At 44.9% G+C, this 22,022-nt stretch overlaps 1 protein-coding gene across 2 annotated transcripts in view; it reads right to left on the bottom strand.

Annotated features, from left to right (window-relative positions):
* Positions 1-3,409: 3,409 nt before the first annotated feature.
* The window catches only part of LOC306939469 (carbohydrate sulfotransferase 11-like), a 52,307-nt gene continuing 33,694 nt past the window's right edge, over positions 3,410-22,022 (bottom strand). The window contains exons 2-5 of one of the 2 annotated variants that reach the window (XM_079524056.1): positions 19,039-19,121; positions 11,882-12,049; positions 5,673-6,011; positions 3,410-5,201 (exon numbers count right to left, since the gene is read on the bottom strand). In XM_079524056.1, the coding sequence (XP_079380182.1) occupies positions 4,857-5,201; positions 5,673-6,011; positions 11,882-12,049; positions 19,039-19,121 (935 nt within the window). In that variant the 3' untranslated portion in view covers positions 3,410-4,856. The remainder of the gene's footprint in view (positions 5,202-5,672; positions 6,012-11,881; positions 12,050-19,038; positions 19,122-22,022) is intronic. The other variant, XM_079524057.1, reaches the window with a different exon arrangement.

The following is a 22,022-nucleotide window of genomic DNA, read 5'->3' as shown; positions in this document are numbered from 1 at the left end:
GACGTGTTCGATGGTACAGGCGTGACTGTAGGGTGACCAGATCCCAACTGTTCATTTGAGGGACCCCCGTCCTCCCATCTCACTTGCAGGAAGAGAGAGAGCTTTACAACAGAAGGCCAACTGTTAGGGCATTTGAACACTGATGCAATTAAGTCACAATGTGGGACAGGGTCTCAATTTGTGGGACCTGAAAAGTCTTGGAAATGAGGGACTGTCCCACGCAAAGAGGGACATCTGGTCACCCTAGACGTGACGTGTTCGATGGTACAGGCGTCAGGCTTGATTAAAAAAAAGTATAAAGATGTAGCTTCCTACACACTACCCATTCAAACAGATGAAGTATTGCACATTTCTAAAAGCTGCTCGAGGGGATCACAATCTGGAATAAAACTGGCCTGGCTGGTGGTGATGCTAGATCTATGATGAAGTTGTTGTTTTTTGTAGTTTAAAGCAAAAAATTACACTTTGATAGAGGTTTGGGTTGTTAACTCGTAACTTGTTAACACTAAATATTGGTGAGATATCTTCAATAGCTTCTCCACTGATTACTAACCCATTCTGGGCGGGAACCCCTTTTGGTGTTAGCATTATGTTATGCTTTTAGCTATAAAATAGCAGATCTACAAGCTCATGAGCTTGTAGGTTTAGCACATAAACAAATGCTAACAAAGCCGATTCTACCAAATTACCAAACCCATATATTCTTTTTTTGAGTGGTGCAACCACTCCAAGGAACAGCAATGTCTGTGTTAACCTATGTGACTATGTGTGTGACTATGAGTACCAGTAGGGGCAAAAGTGGCGCTGTTGTGCCTGAAACGGAGAGAGAGAGAGATAGTGCTGCACTGTTGCCTGCTAATTAGAGGGGGGGGGGAGGGGGGGGGGGGTAGAGGGGAGTTGCACCACTCAGTTCACACGGGTGTGATTTTTTAAATTCAGTTCCATTATATTTGCATTTGTTTACATGCTAAAAGTGTTCCTTTGAGATATGTTATTTCACTGTGCGGTTGTAAGATGAATTTTAAATCAATAGAGACTTTTCCGCTTTGCCAGTCGCCAATGTTTGGAATGACATCATGGGAAGGTAACTTCCACACCACAAACCCTCTACCAAAGTGTACATTTCGCTTAAACCAGGAAAGCATCTGTCATTTTCAGATTTTGGCTATTCATAAATAGCAGATATATACGGTACAGTACAAGCTCGTAGCACGTGACTTTGTGCCACACTATGAGCTTGTATATCTTCTATTTTTGAAAAAGTTTGAAAACCACTGTAGCAAACATACATTTTTCAGAAAACTGTTTGGATTCAGAAGGCATTTATATTTCATGGGTTAACCCCTTTTGGGCGGGAACCCCTTTTGGTGTTTTAAACATTATGTTGTAATTTAGCTATTGAAAAATAGCAGATCTACAATATTTGCGTCTGGAGGGTCCCTGAAACAACATATTTTCAGATGGGGGTCAGCGGCCAATTTCATATATTTTTGGGGGTCCTTGACATGAAATATTGAGAACCACTGATATAGAAACATGAGGTTTTTCAGAAAAAGACATGTTTTAAAGTGATAACTTGTTTGCCAACGCTGGCACATCTACAGACACATTGCCAGTAGTCTTCTCCCTCTGTCATGACAAACCAAATAATGTACAAGTATAAAACATTCTCAACACTCTCTAAACCCTGGCATAATATCCTTGCTGTTTATTAAAAAAAAAAATCTCTACCTGAAACTCCAATTACATTTCCATAATTCGGAGCCATGAATTCCATAGCGTTTGGCCCGGCTGAGCCTGAAACAAGGCCTTGTAAAGGCCATGACTGTGGGTGGGTGACCCTTTCCGTTGCCCATGTCCTCCCTGACAAGGGAGGCTCTGACTGGGCTCCAGATCAGGGCCAGCGCTGCCTCTGACCACAGCTATGTGGTTGTTTGTTCAGCCCTACCTGCCCAGAGCTAAATGCAGCCGGGGATCCAGGGCACATCCACACTTATTACTGGAAGCAGAGACACCAAAGAAACCCTGTGATATACATCTAAAGGCAAGGGGCCCGTGGCCCGACCCACGAAACAACATCTGAAAGGCAGGGGGCCCGTGGCCCGACCCACGAAACAACATCTAAAAGGCAGGGGGCCTAGCCCGACCCACTAAGGCCCGACCCACTAAACGACGTCAATATTTGTATAGGGCTCCCCTACCTCCAAGATGATAATTATAATATTTTTTGCCAATCAATAAATCGATACATATTACAATTTCACTCTGTGATAATTGTACCCTTTTAACCCATTTAGGCCTGACTTCGAAAAAAAGTCTTCTGAAAGAATATATGTTCAATTTTCAAAGATTTGTGCCGCATTTTCACGATTTAAAAAAAATAGCAGACCTACAAGCTCGTATGAGCTTGTAGATCTGCTATTTTTCAATAGCTAAACTATAACGTAATGCTTAAAACACCAAAAGGGGTTCCCGCTCAAAATGGGTTAACCACTTCCATCCTGACATCCCTATTTTGGGGATATAATTTGTAGACTTAACAATACAAATAAAAATGAAATAAAAAGGCTATTTTATTTTCTCACACAATTTTAGATTTCTTATAAAGAATAAAGTAGGGCATAAGTGGTTAATATTGTGACACATTTTAATATTGTGTGCTACATTTTGTATTCATCTAAATATATTTCTATTGGTGCCAAATCTTTCTTGAATGATGGCCTCGGGGTAGTTTTTGTCCAAAATAATGGGCCTAATATTTAGACTTTTGGTTTAGGGCCCCTAAAAACCTTGGGCCGGCACTGCATCCTGGTGGAAGAGTGTGAATAAGACCATGTGATGAAGGTATAAAAAAAAGCACAAGTTGGAAAAGGCTGTGTTCAAGTTCTGCTGTTCCCCAGAAGCCTTTGTTGTTTGTGGCGACCATTTGTGACTACATTTGACTGAGGGACTGCCATTGGATTTTTATGAAAGCAGGGAATCATAGCTTCAAATTGACATATTGGTTGTTCAGTTTGACCCACCAGTTTTGGAGATATGGCTTATAGAGTAATGTCTTGCAGAGAAACAGCGAGTTGAGAAAAAAGGCTTGAAAGGTTCACTTCTGTGGTCTCTAACATTACACCTAGCTACATGTTTGGGCATTTATTTCATATTTACATGTCGATTTCAGCTCTGACACTTATTTCAGACATGCTCTAGTATGTGAAGAGTCTGCCTGTGCTATTAACTCATTTTGGAAAAAAAACAAAACAAAAAAAAGGTTTTTCTCCTCTGGTGAAAAGCTGTAATTTGCACAATGGCAGTCTCTCAGTCAAATCTGGTCACATTTGTGTGCAAAAGATGAGTGATGTGATCTTACATGGAAGCCAAACATTCACACTGAAAGAAAAAGCACAACTCAGACAAACACGTTCATAATCATATCAAATTCATTCATGTTCACAAAATGAGGAGTCCGTCGTCTCTGTGGATTAATAAATACTCTGAGCATACAGTACATAAATAAAAAGGCCTCGCAGAGAGATCGGCTTTCAGACAACACGTCGTAGTCTGTTTCAGACAACACGTCGTAGTCTGTTTCACAGTCAACACACTCACATGTGTTTCAGACAACACGTCGTAGTCTGTTTCACAGTCAACACACTCACATGTGTGCAAGAGAAGAACCCGCTTCCCGGTCAGTGTGACTTCTTTACTTATGGCTCACTAGGCTGAAATGAAACGGGCCTTGAGGACGTATGTTTACCACAGCAGGCCCTCTAGATTTGACTCTAGCAAGAAGGCACATTCACATCTTCAACATCCATGTGTGCCTCAAGGCCTCATGGAATGGTATGAAAGGGAATTAATCAGCTCTAGGCTTATTCTGTGCTTGGAGATCATTGAACTTCAAGCAGCCACCAGGTTAAATAAAACATCCTGATTGAATTCAGCTGAACCTCAAAGCTCTGAAAGACTGTAATCCAAATGCAAATGAATGACCACCCCCCACCCCTTGCCGCCCCCTGTAGTTCCTGCTGAAGAGGCAAATTGCCAAAATAGAAAAGGTTGCACTCACTGAATCTTGACTCCCTGAGTCAAATCCAATGGTTTCATTGTTTGAGAATCCCAAAGAAAGGCCAGTCCACCTCGTTCTCCAAACCCTTTCACAGTGCCAGAAAACCCTCCAGTTCTCTCCTTGACGCTTAACGCCTGATTTATACTGGGTTGTGTCGCCACATCGCACGCCGAAGACAGCAGATCTAGAAGCTCACAATGTGGCGCACTGCGACGCGTCGTGAAGCTTCCAGATCCGCTATTTTTCGCCGTGCAACACCCGGCACGCAACCATTTATAGATCAGCCTTAAAGGGACACTTCACCCTTTTTGCTAAAACATATATGTTAATGACATTTAGAAGATCTAGAACACTTTCATATGGGGGTCTTTATGTGTGTAATATGTGGTTTTAGATATTTTAGATTTTAGCAGTGAGCCCAGTGTCTCTGATGTCATGGACACTGGGCTCACTTACTTCCTGGACTACATGTTGTCTCAGTAAGACAGCCCTCCCCCTATCCACAAGGAGAAGCAGTGCACCAAAGCATTATGGGAATTGTAGTCCAGGAAGGAATTGAGCCCAGTGTCCATGACATCAGAGACACTGGGCTCACTGCTAAAATCTACAATATCTAAACCCACATATTACACACATGAAGACCCCTAGGAAAGTGTTCTAGATCTTCTAAACGTCATTAACATATATGTTTTTGCAAAAAGGGTGAAGTGTCCCTTTAAGGCCCATTCATACACCAGTTTTCACATCATCACCTGAAACTGGTGTATGATTAGGCCTTTAATGTCGTCCCCCGTCGTCACTGCGTCCTGAGGTACTGCGGCGTGGAGTAGTTGAACAGCAGGAAGTCCATGCGGTACAGGTTGAACAGCTTCCGCTGGTAGAAGGGGCTGATGTCGTTGAAGAAGCGCGCCGACATGTCGCCGTCGGTGCGCGTGCTCTTGCCCGACGTGGGGAAGCGGACGGCGCCGTCGGCTCCGATCAGCCGGAGCACGGCCTGCGCGTCCGGCTCCAGCGTCTCGTACTTGCCGACCACGTCGTAGTGGATGAGGCACGGGTGGCACAGCGAGTGCACGCGCTCCCAGTGCTCGTTGAAGGGCTCCTCGCGCTGCGTCCGCGGGTCCACCAGGTACTGCACGAACTCCTGGAAACGTAGTGTTGGATGTTGAGACAGTTTAGTTTTCAGTCTTTTGAATGGTTTAGTTTTATTCATATTTTAGTCATCTGAAATTCTTTCGTGTTAGTCTAGTTTTGGTCGACTAAATGTCGAAAATGTGTTTTGGCAGGCATTGATTATTGATTTTAGACATGGTTGCATGCTGAAAATAGCCGATCTACAAGCTCACAACACGGCACAGTGCGACGCGTTGTGAGCTTGTAGATCGGCTATTCTCAGAGTGCAACCACACATAAAAAGACTTATCTCTTGTCCATTAGTCACTCCCTAATATTATAGTGTAGTTTATATTTTAGTGTAGAAAGTTAGAAATTGTCAATATATTTACTATTTAGTCATAGATTTAGTCATCAGAGCTTAGTTTTTAATTCTGTTTTCAAAGGTAGTCGACAAATTATTTTTCGTCATAGTAATTTTTTTGGACGACATCAACGCTACCTGGAAGGAGACGTCGCTGCCCTTCTCCAGCGCGTCGGGCTCTGCGTCGGCGCGGTGCCGCCGGATGATCTTGGTGCCGTAGCGCTTGTGGAAGGCCGTGTTGTAGCTCCGCGTGAACTTGTTGCGGTAGGCCGACACCAGGCGCTCGAACGGCTCGCGCACAAACACGAACTTGAGGTAGGTGCGGAGGCGCTGGTTGATCTCCGAGACCGTGTACTCGGAGAGCGTGCGGAGATTGCCCGTCACGTGGGCCTCGTTGGCGGGGATGTCCAGGGGGTCGGAGTAGCGGCCGTCGCCGGTCAACACCATCATGACCCGCTTCCAGTTGGTACAGGCCACCTGGAGGGCGATATTTGATTGATTGAAAATTATATTAACAGATTGCAGAATGGGTACAATTCAAGGAAGGTACAGGTCAAAACGAAAGGAGGATAAAACCAGAAAAAGCACTAAGACTACGGGTCCTTCATTTTCAATTCATCAACACATTTAAAGGCATCCCTATGTAAAGTGCACACAACACAACACACAAGCTGTATCTAGCGACGATAATACGTGATTGAACTGATTCTGAATAATAACTATCAGTATCTAACATTTCTTTAGTGACCGTAGTTTCACTTTAAAAATGGTGTTCAACTATTTTGATAAGACACTTGAGATGTGCAATATTAATCTCAAATATAAAATAAAGAAACACCTGAAGGACTCTAAAGGATAATGCTCTGACAAGCCTGTTTTCAAGACTTCAAGATTACTCTCGCAGCACAGTACAGGCTAAGTACATGGTTTAAGTATTTTAAAAACTTAAACCCTATACTTAACACCTCGAGGGCCCGGGCCTATTTAATCCATTAATAAAATGTGCCCATCATTTATAGCGCCCGGACCACTTTTACCGACGGACCGGATGTTGTTGTGAATGTGTGTGTAGCAGCTAACAATAGCCACACCACTCTAGAGTCGATCGACAACAACGGGAGGTAAGAATAAATCTATCGCGACTAGCGACTGGACCGCGGAGGGCCGTCAAACACAGGATCTTTTTTCATAATTAGACGGGATGATTTAGATCGCGAGTTATGAATGTTGTTTAAGATTTTCGTTGTCGTCAGCTCAACAGGCAGGGAACATTTTTGATGATGTGTCACTGTTGTGCAACACCGAGGATTGCACAACAAGCGCCTCTAGGCTGTAGAGCGATGCGATCAGTTTTCATAGCACTGATTTGACGGAGATTAATCAATCTCCGTCTCGGGCACTTGAACTTGACAGTGATCTCTGTCCTGCGCCTCCAAGGTGTTAATACTGACCGTATTCCCAAGGGCACTATGCTAGGCGCCCTCTTGTTATCGCTTTACACTAAATATCATATAATAGCCAATCTACGAGCTCACAACACGTCGCAGGTCATTGAGAGCTTGTATACGAGCTATTTGTTGTTAAATGGTAGCCTCAGAATAGATTGAATATCGTTGCTGTCGAGTTCAAACCTTCTATGTCCAAAACTGCTATTTTTTTAAATGATTGTAAAAACCATATATGATCACGATGTGAGCTTGTAGAATGTAGATCTACTATATTCACTACTTTTGTGTGACACTCTTTTATGAAGTAGGGCATTAATAAAAATAAGGTTTCTGCACATTGTGAGCCTTCAGCCTTGTCAAAGGTTTCTGCACATTGTGAGCCTTGTCAGAGGTTTCTGCACATTGTGAGTCTTGTCAGAGGTTTCTGCACATTGTGAGCCTTGTCAGAGGTTTCTGCACATTGTGAGCCTTGTCAGAGGTTTCTGCACATTGTGAGCCTTGTCAAAGGTTTCTGCACATTGTGAGCCTTGTCAGAGGTTTCTGCACATTGTGAGTCTTGTCAGAGGTTTCTGCACATTGTGAGTCTTGTCAGAGGTTTCTGCACATTGTGAGCCTTGTCAGAGGTTTCTGCACATTGTGAGCCTTGTCAGAGGTTTCTGCACATTGTGAGCCTTGTCAAAGGTTTCTGCACATTGTGAGCCTTGTCAGAGGTTTCTGCACATTGTGAGTCTTGTCAGAGGTTTCTGCACATTGTGAGCCTTGTCAAAGGTTTCTGCACATTGTGAGCCTTGTCAAAGGTTTCTGCACATTGTGAGCCTGGTCAGAGGTTTCTGCACATTGTGAGCCTTGTCAAAGGTTTCTTCACATTGTGAGCCTTGTCAGAGGTTTCTGCACATTGTGAGCCTGGTCAGAGGTTTCTGCACATTGTGAGCCTGGTCAGAGGTTTCTGCACATTGTGAGCCTTGTCAAAGGTTTCTGCACATTGTGAGTCTTGTCAGAGGTTTCTGCACATTGTGAGTCTTGTCAGAGGTTTCTGCACATTGTGAGCCTGGTCAGAGGTTTCTGCACATTGTGAGCCTTGTCAGAGGTTTCTGCACATTGTGAGTCTTGTCAGAGGTTTCTGCACATTGTGAGCCTGGTCAGAGGTTTCTGCACATTGTGAGCCTGGTCAGAGGTTTCTGCACATTGTGAGTCTTGTCAGAGGTTTCTGCACATTGTGAGTCTTGTCAGAGGTTTATGCACATTGTGAGCCTTGTCAGAGGTTTCTGCACATTGTGAGTCTTGTCAGAGGTTTCTGCACATTGTGAGCCTTGTCAGAGGTTTCTGCACATTGTGAGCCTTGTCAGAGGTTTCTGCACATTGTGAGTCTTGTCAGAGGTTTCTGCACATTGTGAGCCTTGTCAGAGGTTTCTGCACATTGTGAGCCTTGTCAGAGGAACATTTGTTCCGTGGCTTTGTGACCAACACCAAAGTCATATTGAACGGCGTTGACGGAGATCTCCAGGCAGCTCCTCAGCAGTGGTGGAAAGTAACTAAGTACTGTACCTAAGTGCCATTTTGAGGTATTTGTACTTTACTTGAGTGTTTCCAATATCCAATACTTTTACTTCTACTCCACTACATCTCGGAGGCAAATATTGTACTTTTACTCCACTACATTTCTTTGAAAACTTTAGTTACTAGTTACTTTGATGATGATTATTACAAGACATACATTACCCACTTCAGCCCAATATACAGTTAGGCCATTTGAAAAGAGCAGATCTACAAGCTCACAATGCCCCCCAGGGGTCCTTGAGGGAGTTCCAGGGAGTCCCCAGCTAAATGATAGTTTAGAACCAAATGGACCCTTATGGGTCTGTAACTCTGAGAGTGTAGAAATGGAACCAAATGGACCCTTATGGGTCCATTTGGTTCCATTTGTATACTCTCAGAGTTAACCCATTTTGACCTGAGATCAGATTCTAAAAATGTCTTCTACATCCTGACAGTTTTATGTTTCTATGTCAGTCGTTCTTCGATTTCTCAAAAATAGCAGACCTACAAGCTCGTAGTGCGCCACTCGGTGGCGCGCTATGAGCTTGTAGATCTGCTATTTTTCAATAGCTAAAGCATAACATAATGCTAACACCAAAAGGGCATCCCGCCCAAAATGGGTTAAATTAACATTGATTTTACTATTTAAATTAGGGTCCCCAGAGATAGAAATGCCATTAAACGGGGGTCTGTACTGTAGACTAATATGCATGTCAAACTGGGGGTGCTTGAAATTAAACCAATCACTGCTAGAGCCGTAAAAACCTTCTCTTATGGGGGGTCCCTGGCATTATCTCTTCAAATGGGGGTAGCAGTGGACGAGGCTCAGTATACAGACCTTGGGTACGTATAGCAGTGGACGAGGCTCAGTATACAGACCTTGGGTACGTATAGCAGTGGACGAGGCTCAGTATACAGACCTTGGGTACGTATAGCAGTGGACGAGGCTCAGTATACAGACCTTGGGTACGTATAGCAGTGGACGAGGCTCAGTATACAGACCTTGGGTACGTATAGCAGTGGACGAGGCTCAGTATACAGACCTTGGGTACGTATAGCAGTGGACGAGGCTCAGTATACAGACCTTGGGTACGTATAGCAGTGGACGAGGCTCAGTATACAGACCTTGGGTACGTATAGCAGTGGACGAGGCTCAGTATACAGACCTTGGGTACGTATAGCAGTGGACGAGGCTCAGTGTACAGACCTTGGGTACGTATAGCAGTGGACGAGGCTCAGTATACAGACCTTGGGTACGTATAGCAGTGGACGAGGCTCAGTATACAGACCTTGTGGTACGTATAGCAGTGGACGAGGCTCAGTGTACAGACCTTGGGTACGTATAGCAGTGGACGAGGCTCAGTATACAGACCTTGGGTACGTATAGCAGTGGACGAGGCTCAGTGTACAGACCTTGGGTACGTATAGCAGTGGACGAGGCTCAGTGTACAGACCTTGGGTACGTATAGCAGTGGACGAGGCTCAGTATACAGACCTTGGGTACGTATAGCAGTGGACGAGGCTCAGTATACAGACCTTGGGTACGTATAGCAGTGGACGAGGCTCAGTATACAGACCTTGGGTACGTATAGCAGTGGACGAGGCTCAGTGTACAGACCTTGGGTACGTATAGCAGTGGACGAGGCTCAGTATACAGACCTTGGGTACGTATAGCAGTGGACGAGGCTCAGTATACAGACCTTGGGTACGTATAGCAGTGGATGAGGCTCAGTATACAGACCTTGGGTACGTAGCAGTAGATGAGGCTCAGTATACAGACCTTGGGGACGTATAGCAGTGGACGAGGCTCAGTGTACAGACCTTGGGTACGTATAGCAGTGGACGAGGCTCAGTATACAGACCTTGGGTACGTATAGCAGTGGACGAGGCTCAGTATACAGACCTTGGGGACGTATAGCAGTGGACGAGGCTCAGTATACAGACCTTGGGTACGTATAGCAGTGGACGAGGCTCAGTGTACAGACCTTGGGTATGTATAGCAGTGGACGAGGCTCAGTATACAGACCTTGGGTACGTAGCAGTGGACGAGGCTCAGTATACAGACCTTGGGTACGTATAGCAGTGGACGAGGCTCAGTATACAGACCTTGGGTACGTATAGCAGTGGACGAGGCTCAGTATACAGACCTTGGGTACGTATAGCAGACGAGGCTCAGTATACAGACCTTGGGGACGTATAGCAGTGGACGAGGCTCAGTATACAGACCTTGGGTACGTATAGCAGACGAGGCTCAGTATACAGACCTTGGGTACGTATAGCAGTGGACGAGGCTCAGTATACAGACCTTGGGTACGTATAGCAGACGAGGCTCAGTATACAGACCTTGGGGACGTATAGCAGTGGACGAGGCTCAGTGTACAGACCTTGGGTACGTATAGCAGTGGACGAGGCTCAGTATACAGACCTTGGGTACGTATAGCAGTGGACGAGGCTCAGTATACAGACCTTGGGTACGTATAGCAGTGGACGAGGCTCAGTATACAGACCTTGGGTACGTATAGCAGTGGACGAGGCTCAGTGTACAGACCTTGGGTACGTATAGCAGTGGACGAGGCTCAGTATACAGACCTTGGGTACGTATAGCAGTGGACGAGGCTCAGTGTACAGACCTTGGGTACGTATAGCAGTGGACGAGGCTCAGTATACAGACCTTGGGTACGTATAGCAGTGGACGAGGCTCAGTAAACAGACCTTGGGTACGTATAGCAGTGGACGAGGCTCAGTAAACAGACCTTGGGTACGTATAGCAGTGGACGAGGCTCAGTAAACAGACCTTGGGTACGTATAGCAGTGGACGAGGCTCAGTGTACAGACCTTGGGTACGTATAGCAGTGGACGAGGCTCAGTAAACAGACCTTGGGTACGTATAGCAGTGGACGAGGCTCAGTGTACAGACCTTGGGTACGTATAGCAGTGGACGAGGCTCAGTGTACAGACCTTGGGTACGTATAGCAGTGGACGAGGCTCAGTATACAGACCTTGGGTACGTAGCAGTAGACGAGGCTCAGTATACAGACCTTGGGTACGTATAGCAGTGGACGAGGCTCAGTGTACAGACCTTGGGTACGTAGCAGTGGACGAGGCTCAGTATACAGACCTTGGGTACGTATAGCAGTGGACGAGGCTCAGTGTACAGACCTTGGGTACGTATAGCAGTGGACGAGGCTCAGTATACAGACCTTGGGTACGTATAGCAGTGAACAAGGCTCAGTGTACAGACCTTGGGTACGTATAGCAGTGGACGAGGCTCAGTATACAGACCTCGGGTACGTATAGCAGTGGACGAGGCTCAGTATACAGACCTTGGGTACGTATAGCCTAGACGAGGCTCAGTATACAGACCTTGGGTACGTAGCAGTAGATGAGGCTGTGCTTGTCGTCGACGATGAGGTGCCGGAGGTCCTCGGGGGAGAGCACCCTGCGCTTCCTGGTGTGAGTGAGACACGCCTCCTCCAGCAGGTCCCTGCGGTCCTGCAGAGACAGCTTCTGGGACAGCCACAGCTCCGACTGCTGCCGTCGAGGAGGACATAAATACCAAGAACCAAGAGTTAGGCAAAGCACAAAAACAAGAATATTAATCATCAGAAGTAAGAGGCAGAAGGGGAGTATTCTGATCCTCGGGGGAAGAGGAAATTGCTTTACAGTTTGGGCCACTGTGATGAGTGCACAGGGGGGTTGGGGTTAACCCATTCAGGCCTGACCTCAAAATTAAAAACCTCGGAAATAAATATTTTCACGATTTTTCAAAAATAGCAGACCTACAAGCTCATAGCGCGCCACTCGGTGGCGCGCTACGAGCTTGTAGATCTGCTATTTTTCAAAAGCTAAATTATAACATGTTTAAAACACAAAGGGGTTCCCGCCCAGAATGGGTTAAGACAGTGTCTTACTAAGGGCTACTACACACTGGGTTAAGACAGTGTCTTACTAAGGGCTACTACACACTGGGTTAAGACAGTGTCTTACTAAGGGCTACTACACACTGGGTTAAGACAGTGTCTTACTAAGGGCTACTACACACTGGGTTAAGACAGTGTCTTACTAAGGGCTACTACACACTGCAAGATAATATGCAATATGCTCCGATAATGCTCTCGCCGAACCTTTTTTTGGCGATCAACGACAAAAACTTCGCTGATACCTACCCGAACGTTTCCAGATATCTGGCACGTTTGATATTTTGGATCTGTCGCCACTCGCCGACTGGAAATCGTACAGTAACTATGAATGGAGTTGCGATCACTGACTCCCCGAGCAGATCCGTGCTACAGCCAATGAGAGCATAGTACCAGCCACAGCCATAGAGTAAGACAGAGGTACAACAGACAACTGAGAGCTCGACCTCTGTTCATGTAGCCTGGAGAGTGACAAGCTGGAGTTTGAAATACATTGTTTTCAACGAGGGGGGGGCGCAAATATCAGTGCTGTTTATTTGGGAGGAATCTGCGTGCAATTGAAATAGTTTGTGTTCATTTTGCGACGAGCAGCTGCGCACGTGGAACACACAAGAGAGAGGAACACACGTGGGAGGCCCGAGTTCGATTTCCGGGCGTTACACAGACATATTCATATCTTTTTGTTTTGCGGGGTCTTTAAATACCACCTGCCAGATCTGTGCTGGGACCAGCGTGTACCGCAGGATCCTGCTGCTTCTGCAGGGCTCTACTATCTGCGATATGTGATCCCTTGCTGGAAAACCAGCAACCTTCTGATTCCCTAACCACCTCGCTACTCACTCAGTTATAAAACCAGCAACCTTCTGATTCCCTAACCACCTCGCTACTCACTCAGTTATAAAACCAGCAACCTTCTGATTCCCTAACCACCTCGCTACTCACTCAGTTATAAAACCAGCAACCTTCTGATTCCCTAACCACCTCGCTACTCACTCAGTTATAAAACCAGCAACCTTCTGATTCCCTAACCACCTCGCTACTCACTCAGTTATAAAACCAGCAACCTTCTGATTCCCTAACCACCTCGCTACTCACTCAGTTATAAAACCAGCAACCTTCTGATTCCCTAACCACCTCGCTACTCACTCAGTTATAAAACCAGCAACCTTCTGATTCCCTAACCACCTCGCTACTCACTCAGTTATAGCCGGCTCCATGTAAGATCAGAGATCTTGATATTCTAGAACTGATGACATGCGTCAAATCTACAGTTGAGATCTAATCTCCTCCAGCAGTGTCAGTGAGCACTACTATGACACGTTATGGAAGATAAGGGACCATACCAGTATTATTAAACCCTAAACAGCTGTAAACACATGCGTGTGTGCGTGCATGAGCGTGCATGCGCACGTGCGTGTTTGTGTGTGTGTTACTGTGTGTGTGTGTGTGTGTGTGTGTGTGTGTGTGTGTGTGTGTGTCTAAAGTCAGCACAATGTGTCACAATCAATGATTGCCTTATTTGTATCCTAGTGAAGACAGTAATGTAAGCAGTAAAGACACTGGAGGGGAACCACCAGGAAAAAGCCAATATCTGCATGGATAAGAAACATTTTCTAGCATTCATTGCAAGAAAGGATCATTAATTGTGTTCTTGAAGTACAAGGGGATGGAGGGATGTCTGAAAGACTAGCCAACTCCAGTGCAATTATTTTTTAATTGTGTGCCATCCCTGGAATTATGAACAATAATAAATAAATACTGGTAAATCAATGAAAATAACGGAACAAATTATCTTTGCAGCATTTCCCAAACAATCCTGTTTATGGTGGAGTAACTGAAGTAAATGAATGCATCTGCACTTTGATGTACTACTGAATTATTCAGCTTTGGTCTGTTTCTTCTTCTTTTTGTAACTTCATTTCCTTTTGGGAGAGGGGGATTCTCCCAAATGCTATCCATCTTGACTCTCCAAAGTTGAAACAGGCTGAGATAAAAGAGATGATAGAATTCAATGTGAGTCAGTCCTGACGGACAGGCTCTGGTCCCGTGAAGAACCTCTAAACACTGACTCACATCGTAGGTGAACGCGACCTTAACGATTTAACCCATTCTGACCTGAGATCAGATTCTAAAAATGTCTTCTACATCCTGACAGTTTTCTGAAAAAGCTATGTTTCTATGTCAGTGGTTCTTCGATTTAAAAAAAATAGCAGACCTACAAGCTCGTAGCGCGCCACTCGGTGGCGCGCTATGAGCTTGTAGATCTGCTATTTTTCAATAGCTAAAGCATAACATAATGCTAACACCAAAAGGGGTTCCCGCCCAAAATGTCTTAATACTCTGCAGCGGAAGCTCAACTATCTACGATGCCAGAAATCATGTCCAAGAGCAATATTTTCGGAGAAAGCAGATCTGCACGAGCGGTGACGGTAAATTAGCTCGGGGACGTTTTCCTTTTCCAGCGTTCCTCCAAATGAAAAAGCTTCAGGTTACATCTGGGGAGATTAGAAATGTCCCGCGACACACAGATGGTGGTGGGTTTAGTCGCTGCAGGTCTTTGGGTCATGGGAGCTCATATGTGACTAAATTTGACTGAGGGACTGCCATTGGATTTTGTTGAGTTTTCATGTCATATGAAAGCAGGGAATCATAGCTTCAAATTGACATATTGGTTGTTCAGTTTGGCCGACCAGTTTTGGAGATATGGCTTATAGAGTAATGTAAACAGCGAGTTGAGAAAACAGGCTTGAAAGGTTCACTTCTGTGGTCTCTAACATTACACCTAGCTACATAGCTAAATATGAAATAAATAAGCATTTATTTCATATTTACATGTCGATTTCAGCTCTGACACTTATTTCAGACATGCTCTAGTATGTGAATAGTCTGCCTGTGCTATAAACTCCTTTTGGAAAATAAATAAATAAATACGTTTTTCTCCTCTGGTGAAAAGCTGGAATTTGCGCGATGGCAGTCTCTCAGTCAAATCTGGTCACATATTACAGACAGTCATTTCCCTCATATGTACAGATTGGCTGCAGGGTTCCAGTTATGTGGCATCCAGTGTTGTTTTTGGCAGCAAATCTCTATTTTAGTTTTAGTCATAGTCTTTTGAATAGTTTCCATTTTAGTTTTAGTCACATTTTAGTCACCTGGAATGTTTTAGTGTTTAGTCTAGTTTTAGTCGACTAATCATCATACGATTTCAGTCGACTAAATCTACAGTTGATTTAGTCGACTAAAATGTATTTTGGCAGGCCTTGATGCCGTCGTAATGCCTGTTTTTACACTTGCTGAAAATAGCTGATCTACAAGCTCGACGCGATGCGTTGTGAGCTTGTAGATCTGCTATTTTCAGCATGCAACCAAGTGTAAAATTACTTATACTGGATCTATTGTTCACTACTGTCCCTTCCTAACATTGATGAAATTGTCAGTATATTTAGTCTTAGTTTTAGTCATCATAGCTTAGTTTTCATTTCGTTTCCATTTAGTTTTTGTCAGTGGAAAAAGGTAGTCGACGAACATTTTTCGTCATAGTTTTAGTCGACGAAAACAACACTGGTGTCAGCTGAGCTCCCATAAGGGGGGGGTCTGCTCCCATAAGGGGGGGTCTGCTCTTATGACACATTAGGTGGGGTCACCTAATAATACAGTATTATGATCAAAAACATTTTAATCACATTAGCACTGTGTGTTGTGTGTAGTCATTTACTTAATCCTGGTTCTTGGCCTGGGGTCGGTCAGGCTACTGAATGGCAGGCTGTTCCAGATAGTTATTGCAATCTACTTGATATAACAAGTATTGGGCTGCCTGTTGTAATGAGACTGTAATGTAATAGTCAGAGTCTCTCTCTCTCTCTCTCTCTCTCTCTCTCTCTCTCTCTCTCTCTCTCTCTCTCTCTCTCTCTCTCTCTCTCTCTCTCTCTCTCTCTCTCTCTCTCTCTCTCTCTCTCTCTCTCACTCACTCACTCACTCACTCACTCACTCACTCACTCACTCACTCACTCACTCACTCACTCACTCACTCACTCACTCACTCACTCACTCACACACACACACGTGCGCCCATGTGTGCACAACTGCACATGCATGTGTGCCCAGCTAACCTTGGACACTACTGACCTGATCAGCATCAAACCTAGCGAAGCACACTCCCAGTAGACCAAGGAAGACACTCCACCTCCATCTCTTTGTGGTGGCCTAGACAGTTAGCTCTTGAACCATCTCTTTGTGGTGGCCTAGACAGTTAGCTCTTGAACCATCTCTTTGTGGTGGCCTAGACAGTTAGCTCTTGAACCATCTCTTTGTGGTGGCCTAGACAGTTAGACACTCCACCTCCATCTCTTTGTGGTGGCCTAGACAGTTAGACACTCCACCTCCATCTCTTTGTGGTGGCCTAGACAGTTAGCTCTTGAACCATCTCTTTGTGGTGGCCTAGACAGTTAGACACTCCACCTCCATCTCTTTGTGGTGGCCTAGACAGTTAGACACTCCACCTCCATCTCTTTGTGGTGGCCTAGACAGTTAGCTCTTCAACCATCTCTTTGTGGTGGCCTATACAGTTAGACACTCCACCTCCATCTCTTTGTGGTGGCCTAGACAGTTAGCTCTTGAACCATCTCTTTGTGGTGGCCTAGACAGTTAGACACTCCACCTCCATCTCTTTGTGGTGGCCTAGACAGTTAGACACTCCACCTCCATCTCTTTGTGGTGGCCTAGACAGTTAGACACTCCACCTCCATCTCTTTGTGGTGGCCTAGACAGTTAGCTCTTCAACCATCTCTTTGTGGTGGCCTATACAGTTAGCTCTTCAACCATCTCTTTGTGGTGGCCTATACAGTTAGCTCTTCAACCATCTCTTTGTGGTGGCCTATACAGTTAGCTCTTGAACCATCTCTTTGTGGTGGCCTAGACAGTTAGCTCTTCAACCATCTCTTTGTGGTGGCCTAGACAGTTAGCTCTTGAACCATAGGTAGTACAATTATTTTATGTATCTCTGGATTCCTTCGGTCACACACCAAAGAGGACTTCCAAGATTGTATTAATATACTAAACACACACCATAGATCAATTACAATCAAATATGTGACGAGCACGGAAAAAATAGATTTCCTAGATGTTACTGTCTTCAAAGGCCCAAATTTCAACACAAGTGGTAAATTAGATTTCAAAGTGTATTTTAAAGAAACAGACACACACGCTCTCCTACATAAAACCTCCTTTCATCCACCACACACTTACAGAGGCATAGTCAAATCACAGCTCTTGAGATTCCACAGAATCTGCACACAAAGTGATTTTAAAATAGCATGTCAAACTCTATTTGACGCCTTAGGAAAACAGGGTTACACAAGAACCGGTCATGATTCATTCATGGTGAAACCCCCCCATCAATGCCCATTTACACCAAACTAGATTCAGCATTTTCTTCAAAACACTCTTTGCTACTACATTTTTGTCCAGAACTCACACCAATCTGTACATATTCAATCTGGAGTGGAGTCGTGTGATATTCAATCATATTCCATTCTGATTGGCTATGATTGCCTTGCTAAGTTTTGAGGCCAATTCTGCAAAAAATCATTAGCAGAACCTGATCTACCCCAAATTTGAATCGCAAATGTCATGTGCAGAGACCAAATTTATGTTAATACCACATACTGTGGCACCCGACTGGTAATCCAGTCGCAGTGTGCCGCGGGTTCGACTCCCGAGCCCGACACAGCCTTTACTGCATGTCTTCCCCCATCTCTCTCCCGTTTCCTGTCAGCCTACTGTCTGTCCCTTCAAAAAACCAATAAAAGGCGTAAGCCGCAAAAAAATATCTTAAAAAAAAAAAAATACCACATACTGTAAGCAATAAGGTACACCCGCACACCGGCACAATAGTATTGTCTTATTTAATGAAGCAATGTTTGGGTCACTAGGGACCTTCCTCAGGCATGGTGGCATGGCATTAGTGACCGAAACGTTGCTTCATTAAATAAGACAATACTCTTGTGCCGAGCAGATACACAGTGTGCAGGTGTACCTTATTGCTTTCTTTGATGTCCACTGGCCTACGCACCTGTGCATACGCCTGATTGCTAGGTGTGCGATAGTTTTCTCCTACAATACCACATACTGTACAATTGTGACTTTTCAAATATGACCCAAAGCTGTTGGTGTCTGTCTGTCTGTCTGTCTGTCTGTCTGCGTGCGTGCGTGTGTCCTCAGTTTCAAATGGCTATTTTAGTGTTTGCACAACTCCGGGTGTCAATTTAACAATGACATTGTAAAAACTGACCTGTCCACTTTCACAGGCAGAGTTAAATCAACAGTAAGGCTGTCAGTGTGTGCTCAGCTCACCGGGTCTCCATTGTAGAGGGTCTGCAGGGGACTTACCGGGTCTCCATTGTAGAGGGTCTGCAGGGGACTTACCGGGTCTCCATTGTAGAGGGTCTGCAGGGGACTTACCGGGTCTCCATTGTAGAGGGTCTGCAGGGGACTTACCGGGTCTCCATTGTAGAGGGTCTGCAGGGGACTTACCGGGTCTCCATTGTAGAGGGTCTGCAGGGGACTTACCGGGTCTCCATTGTAGAGGGTCTGCAGGGGACTTACCGGGTCTCCATTGTAGAGGGTCTGCAGGGGACTTCTCCGGCCCTTCGCGTGTGGAATGGATTTATTCACAGAAGGTTCTCCAGCTACAGGAAAGACACCAAATGAGTACAGTTAGTTGCCATGTTTTTACGGTTTGACCATCAAGTATTAAAACCAAGAGGATAATTAGCTCCATATACTTCATTTGCCATACATCGCGTAGCAGATATGGTGGCCTACCTACGAGCTCACAACACATTGTGTGTCACAATGCGGTACATTGAGCTTGTAGCAGGGCTTTTTTGCACTGCACTGATCTCATTAAATTACCCCTATTAGAGTAGATCGACTATTTATTCATTTGTTTTATACACACCATTTTGTTTAATTTGTTAATGTTCCTTTTGTTTTTTCATGCATTTATTTGGCCTATAATAATGTATTTGCCCAAAACGGTGATGGCAAGCATGTTGTGATGAAGCAGCAATATACTGTAACTGCTTCATCACTGTATATTTATGTATTTTTAAGGCCATCTGTTGTGATTCCAAGAGATCTGCACCTTCTCCAAGTGTGCCACAGAAAACTATTCTATAGCCTCAAGGGACAGACAAAGCACAAAGCACAAAACAGAGCACAAAGTATGACAGAGCACAAAACCATTTATTGAATCAAGCGTACAGACTTTTGAACAAGGTCTAACTAACTACTGGTTCCCTTCCAGGCCAGTCCACACCAATGCAGTTCCTTGCAATTGCCATTGCAGAAAATGGTTGCAAGTAGTTGCATGTTGCAAGGAGTTACGTCACAAATCATTGGTGTGGACTGACATCACACACACACACACACACACACACACACACACACACACACACACACACACACACACACACACACACACACACACACACACACACACACACACACACACGTACATGTGATGTCCTCCACACTGTGCTACACTGGACAACGTTACTTAGAAGATGAAAAAGAACGTGTAGAGAGAACAGGAAATGTGGAGAGAGTCTTGGAATGACATACAGCAAAATGTTCCATCCGGCCCAGGAATAAAACCGGATCACTGATCAGGGCCTGATGTTCAATGTTCACCCCAGAGTAGTGGTTAACCCATTCTGGGCGGGAACCCCTTTTGGTGTTAGCATTATGTTATGCTTTAGCTATTGAAAAACAGCAGATCTACAAGCTCATAGCGCGCCACCGAGTGGCGCGCTATGAGCTTGTAGGTCTGCTATTTTTGAAAAATCGAAGAACGACTGACATAGAAACATAGACATTTTTAGAATCTGATCTCAGGTCAAAATGGGTTAAAGTGGGACCATAAAGTGTTCTGGTTCTGATTCTGAAACATTTAGCTTCTGGAAGGATTGTGGAGAATCACTTGATTATTTTTCACCATGATGTGCGGTTGTGCGCTCTCTGCATTTTCCCTGTCCAACAGCCTAGAATGCCTATTCACTATCCTCACAATCACTTCTTAGCAGTGACGTAGACTCTGTGGGGGCGGCGGGGCTCGAGCCCCCATGATGAATTAGACCTGAATATGTACAGTATATTCGCCTAGTCGGTTCGTCCTGTTTGTACCACGCCAGGTCGCGCCGCGCCTGTTCTCACAATTCTCGTCTTTGCATCGACTTTGTATGTAATCGCGCAGATTTTCCCTGTCCAACAGCCTAGAATGCCTATTCACTATCCTCACAATCACTTCTTAGCAGTGACGTAGACTCTGTGGGGGCGGCGGGGCTCGAGCCCCCATGATGAATTAGACCTGAATATGTACAGTATATTCGCCTAGTCGGTTCGTCCTGTTTGTACCACGCCAGGTCGCGCCGCGCCTGTTCTCACAATTCTCGTCTTTGCATCGACTTTGTATGTAATCGCGCAGCTCTAACCATCCAAGTCTGAACGCACGTTAACACCTCTTTTGTCCGGGGGCGGGTGGGCCGCGTTGCCTGTCCCCTTGTACACATGCAGATCAGGCATTCAAATGCTAATCTTGTTTTCACCTGCCAGGTAGGGTACAGTACTGTACTCTGCTTAGGCTACTTGTTCACAATGAAAAGGCTACCAGATGACTCAGTGCTGCAATCATGGCATTTAAACAAACATGCTCTTATAATCTAAACACTGTGACACGTTTAAAGAGTGTTACAAATAAGTGTTTAGAACCTAAACGCTTGGGTTTAGGGTGGAAAGAAAGAAACAACTACTTTTTTTCCCCCGTTACTCCTCCTTCCGGGTAGGAACAGAGTGCATTCTGGGATGAATTGGGCCAAACACATGCAACGCGCTGTGCCGTTGACTATCATTGCACGCGTTCACGTATGAAACAGTGTTCACGTGTCATCATGAACGTGCAGCAATGATAGTCAACGGACCAGCTCTGGCCCAGCGCTGCAATACCAAATTCGGCCACTATGTCCATTTCGCCTCAGGGTTTCCTCCGGGTGCCGTCTCTATTGATATATACTCTAATAAGGGGCCGACACCAGGGTCTAAAAGTCTCAACGGAGGAGTAGGGAGCACACGTCCAACCACCGCAGATGTACTAGTTATATTGTATCAACATACTGTACTCCATACAGGATTGGTTTTATCCATCCAAATAAGTCCCGTATTGAAGCTACTCATCATTTTAGCATCTCTGGCCTTTTACAACAGACCTCTGCTCTGACCAGTATGCTCCATCACATGAGGCTGTCGCTTGCCGAAAAAGAACAGATCCGCAGGCTAAGGCCTGACTCACACCTTCGCAACAGATTGATGTATAGCTGATGCTAGGGCATTAAGCAACTAGTAGACTAGTTTACTAGTCGACTAGTAAATCCACTAGTCGACCTTGTTGGTACTAGTTGACTAGTTGATAAGAAAAAGAAAAAAAAAAGCTTATTTTTTAAAAAAAATCCCGATTTTGTAGGCCTCAAGATCAGGTAGATTATAGTTATAGTCACCATGTACACAGTTTTTCAATGTACAAATATTAATTA

The sequence above is a fragment of the Electrona antarctica genome (assembly GCF_951216825.1).
Source record: "Electrona antarctica genome assembly, chromosome: 2".
Classification (NCBI taxonomy): Eukaryota; Metazoa; Chordata; class Actinopteri; order Myctophiformes; family Myctophidae; genus Electrona; species Electrona antarctica.
The sequence above is the reverse complement of the archived record's forward strand: the minus strand, read 5'-3'. Positions and strand labels throughout refer to the sequence as shown.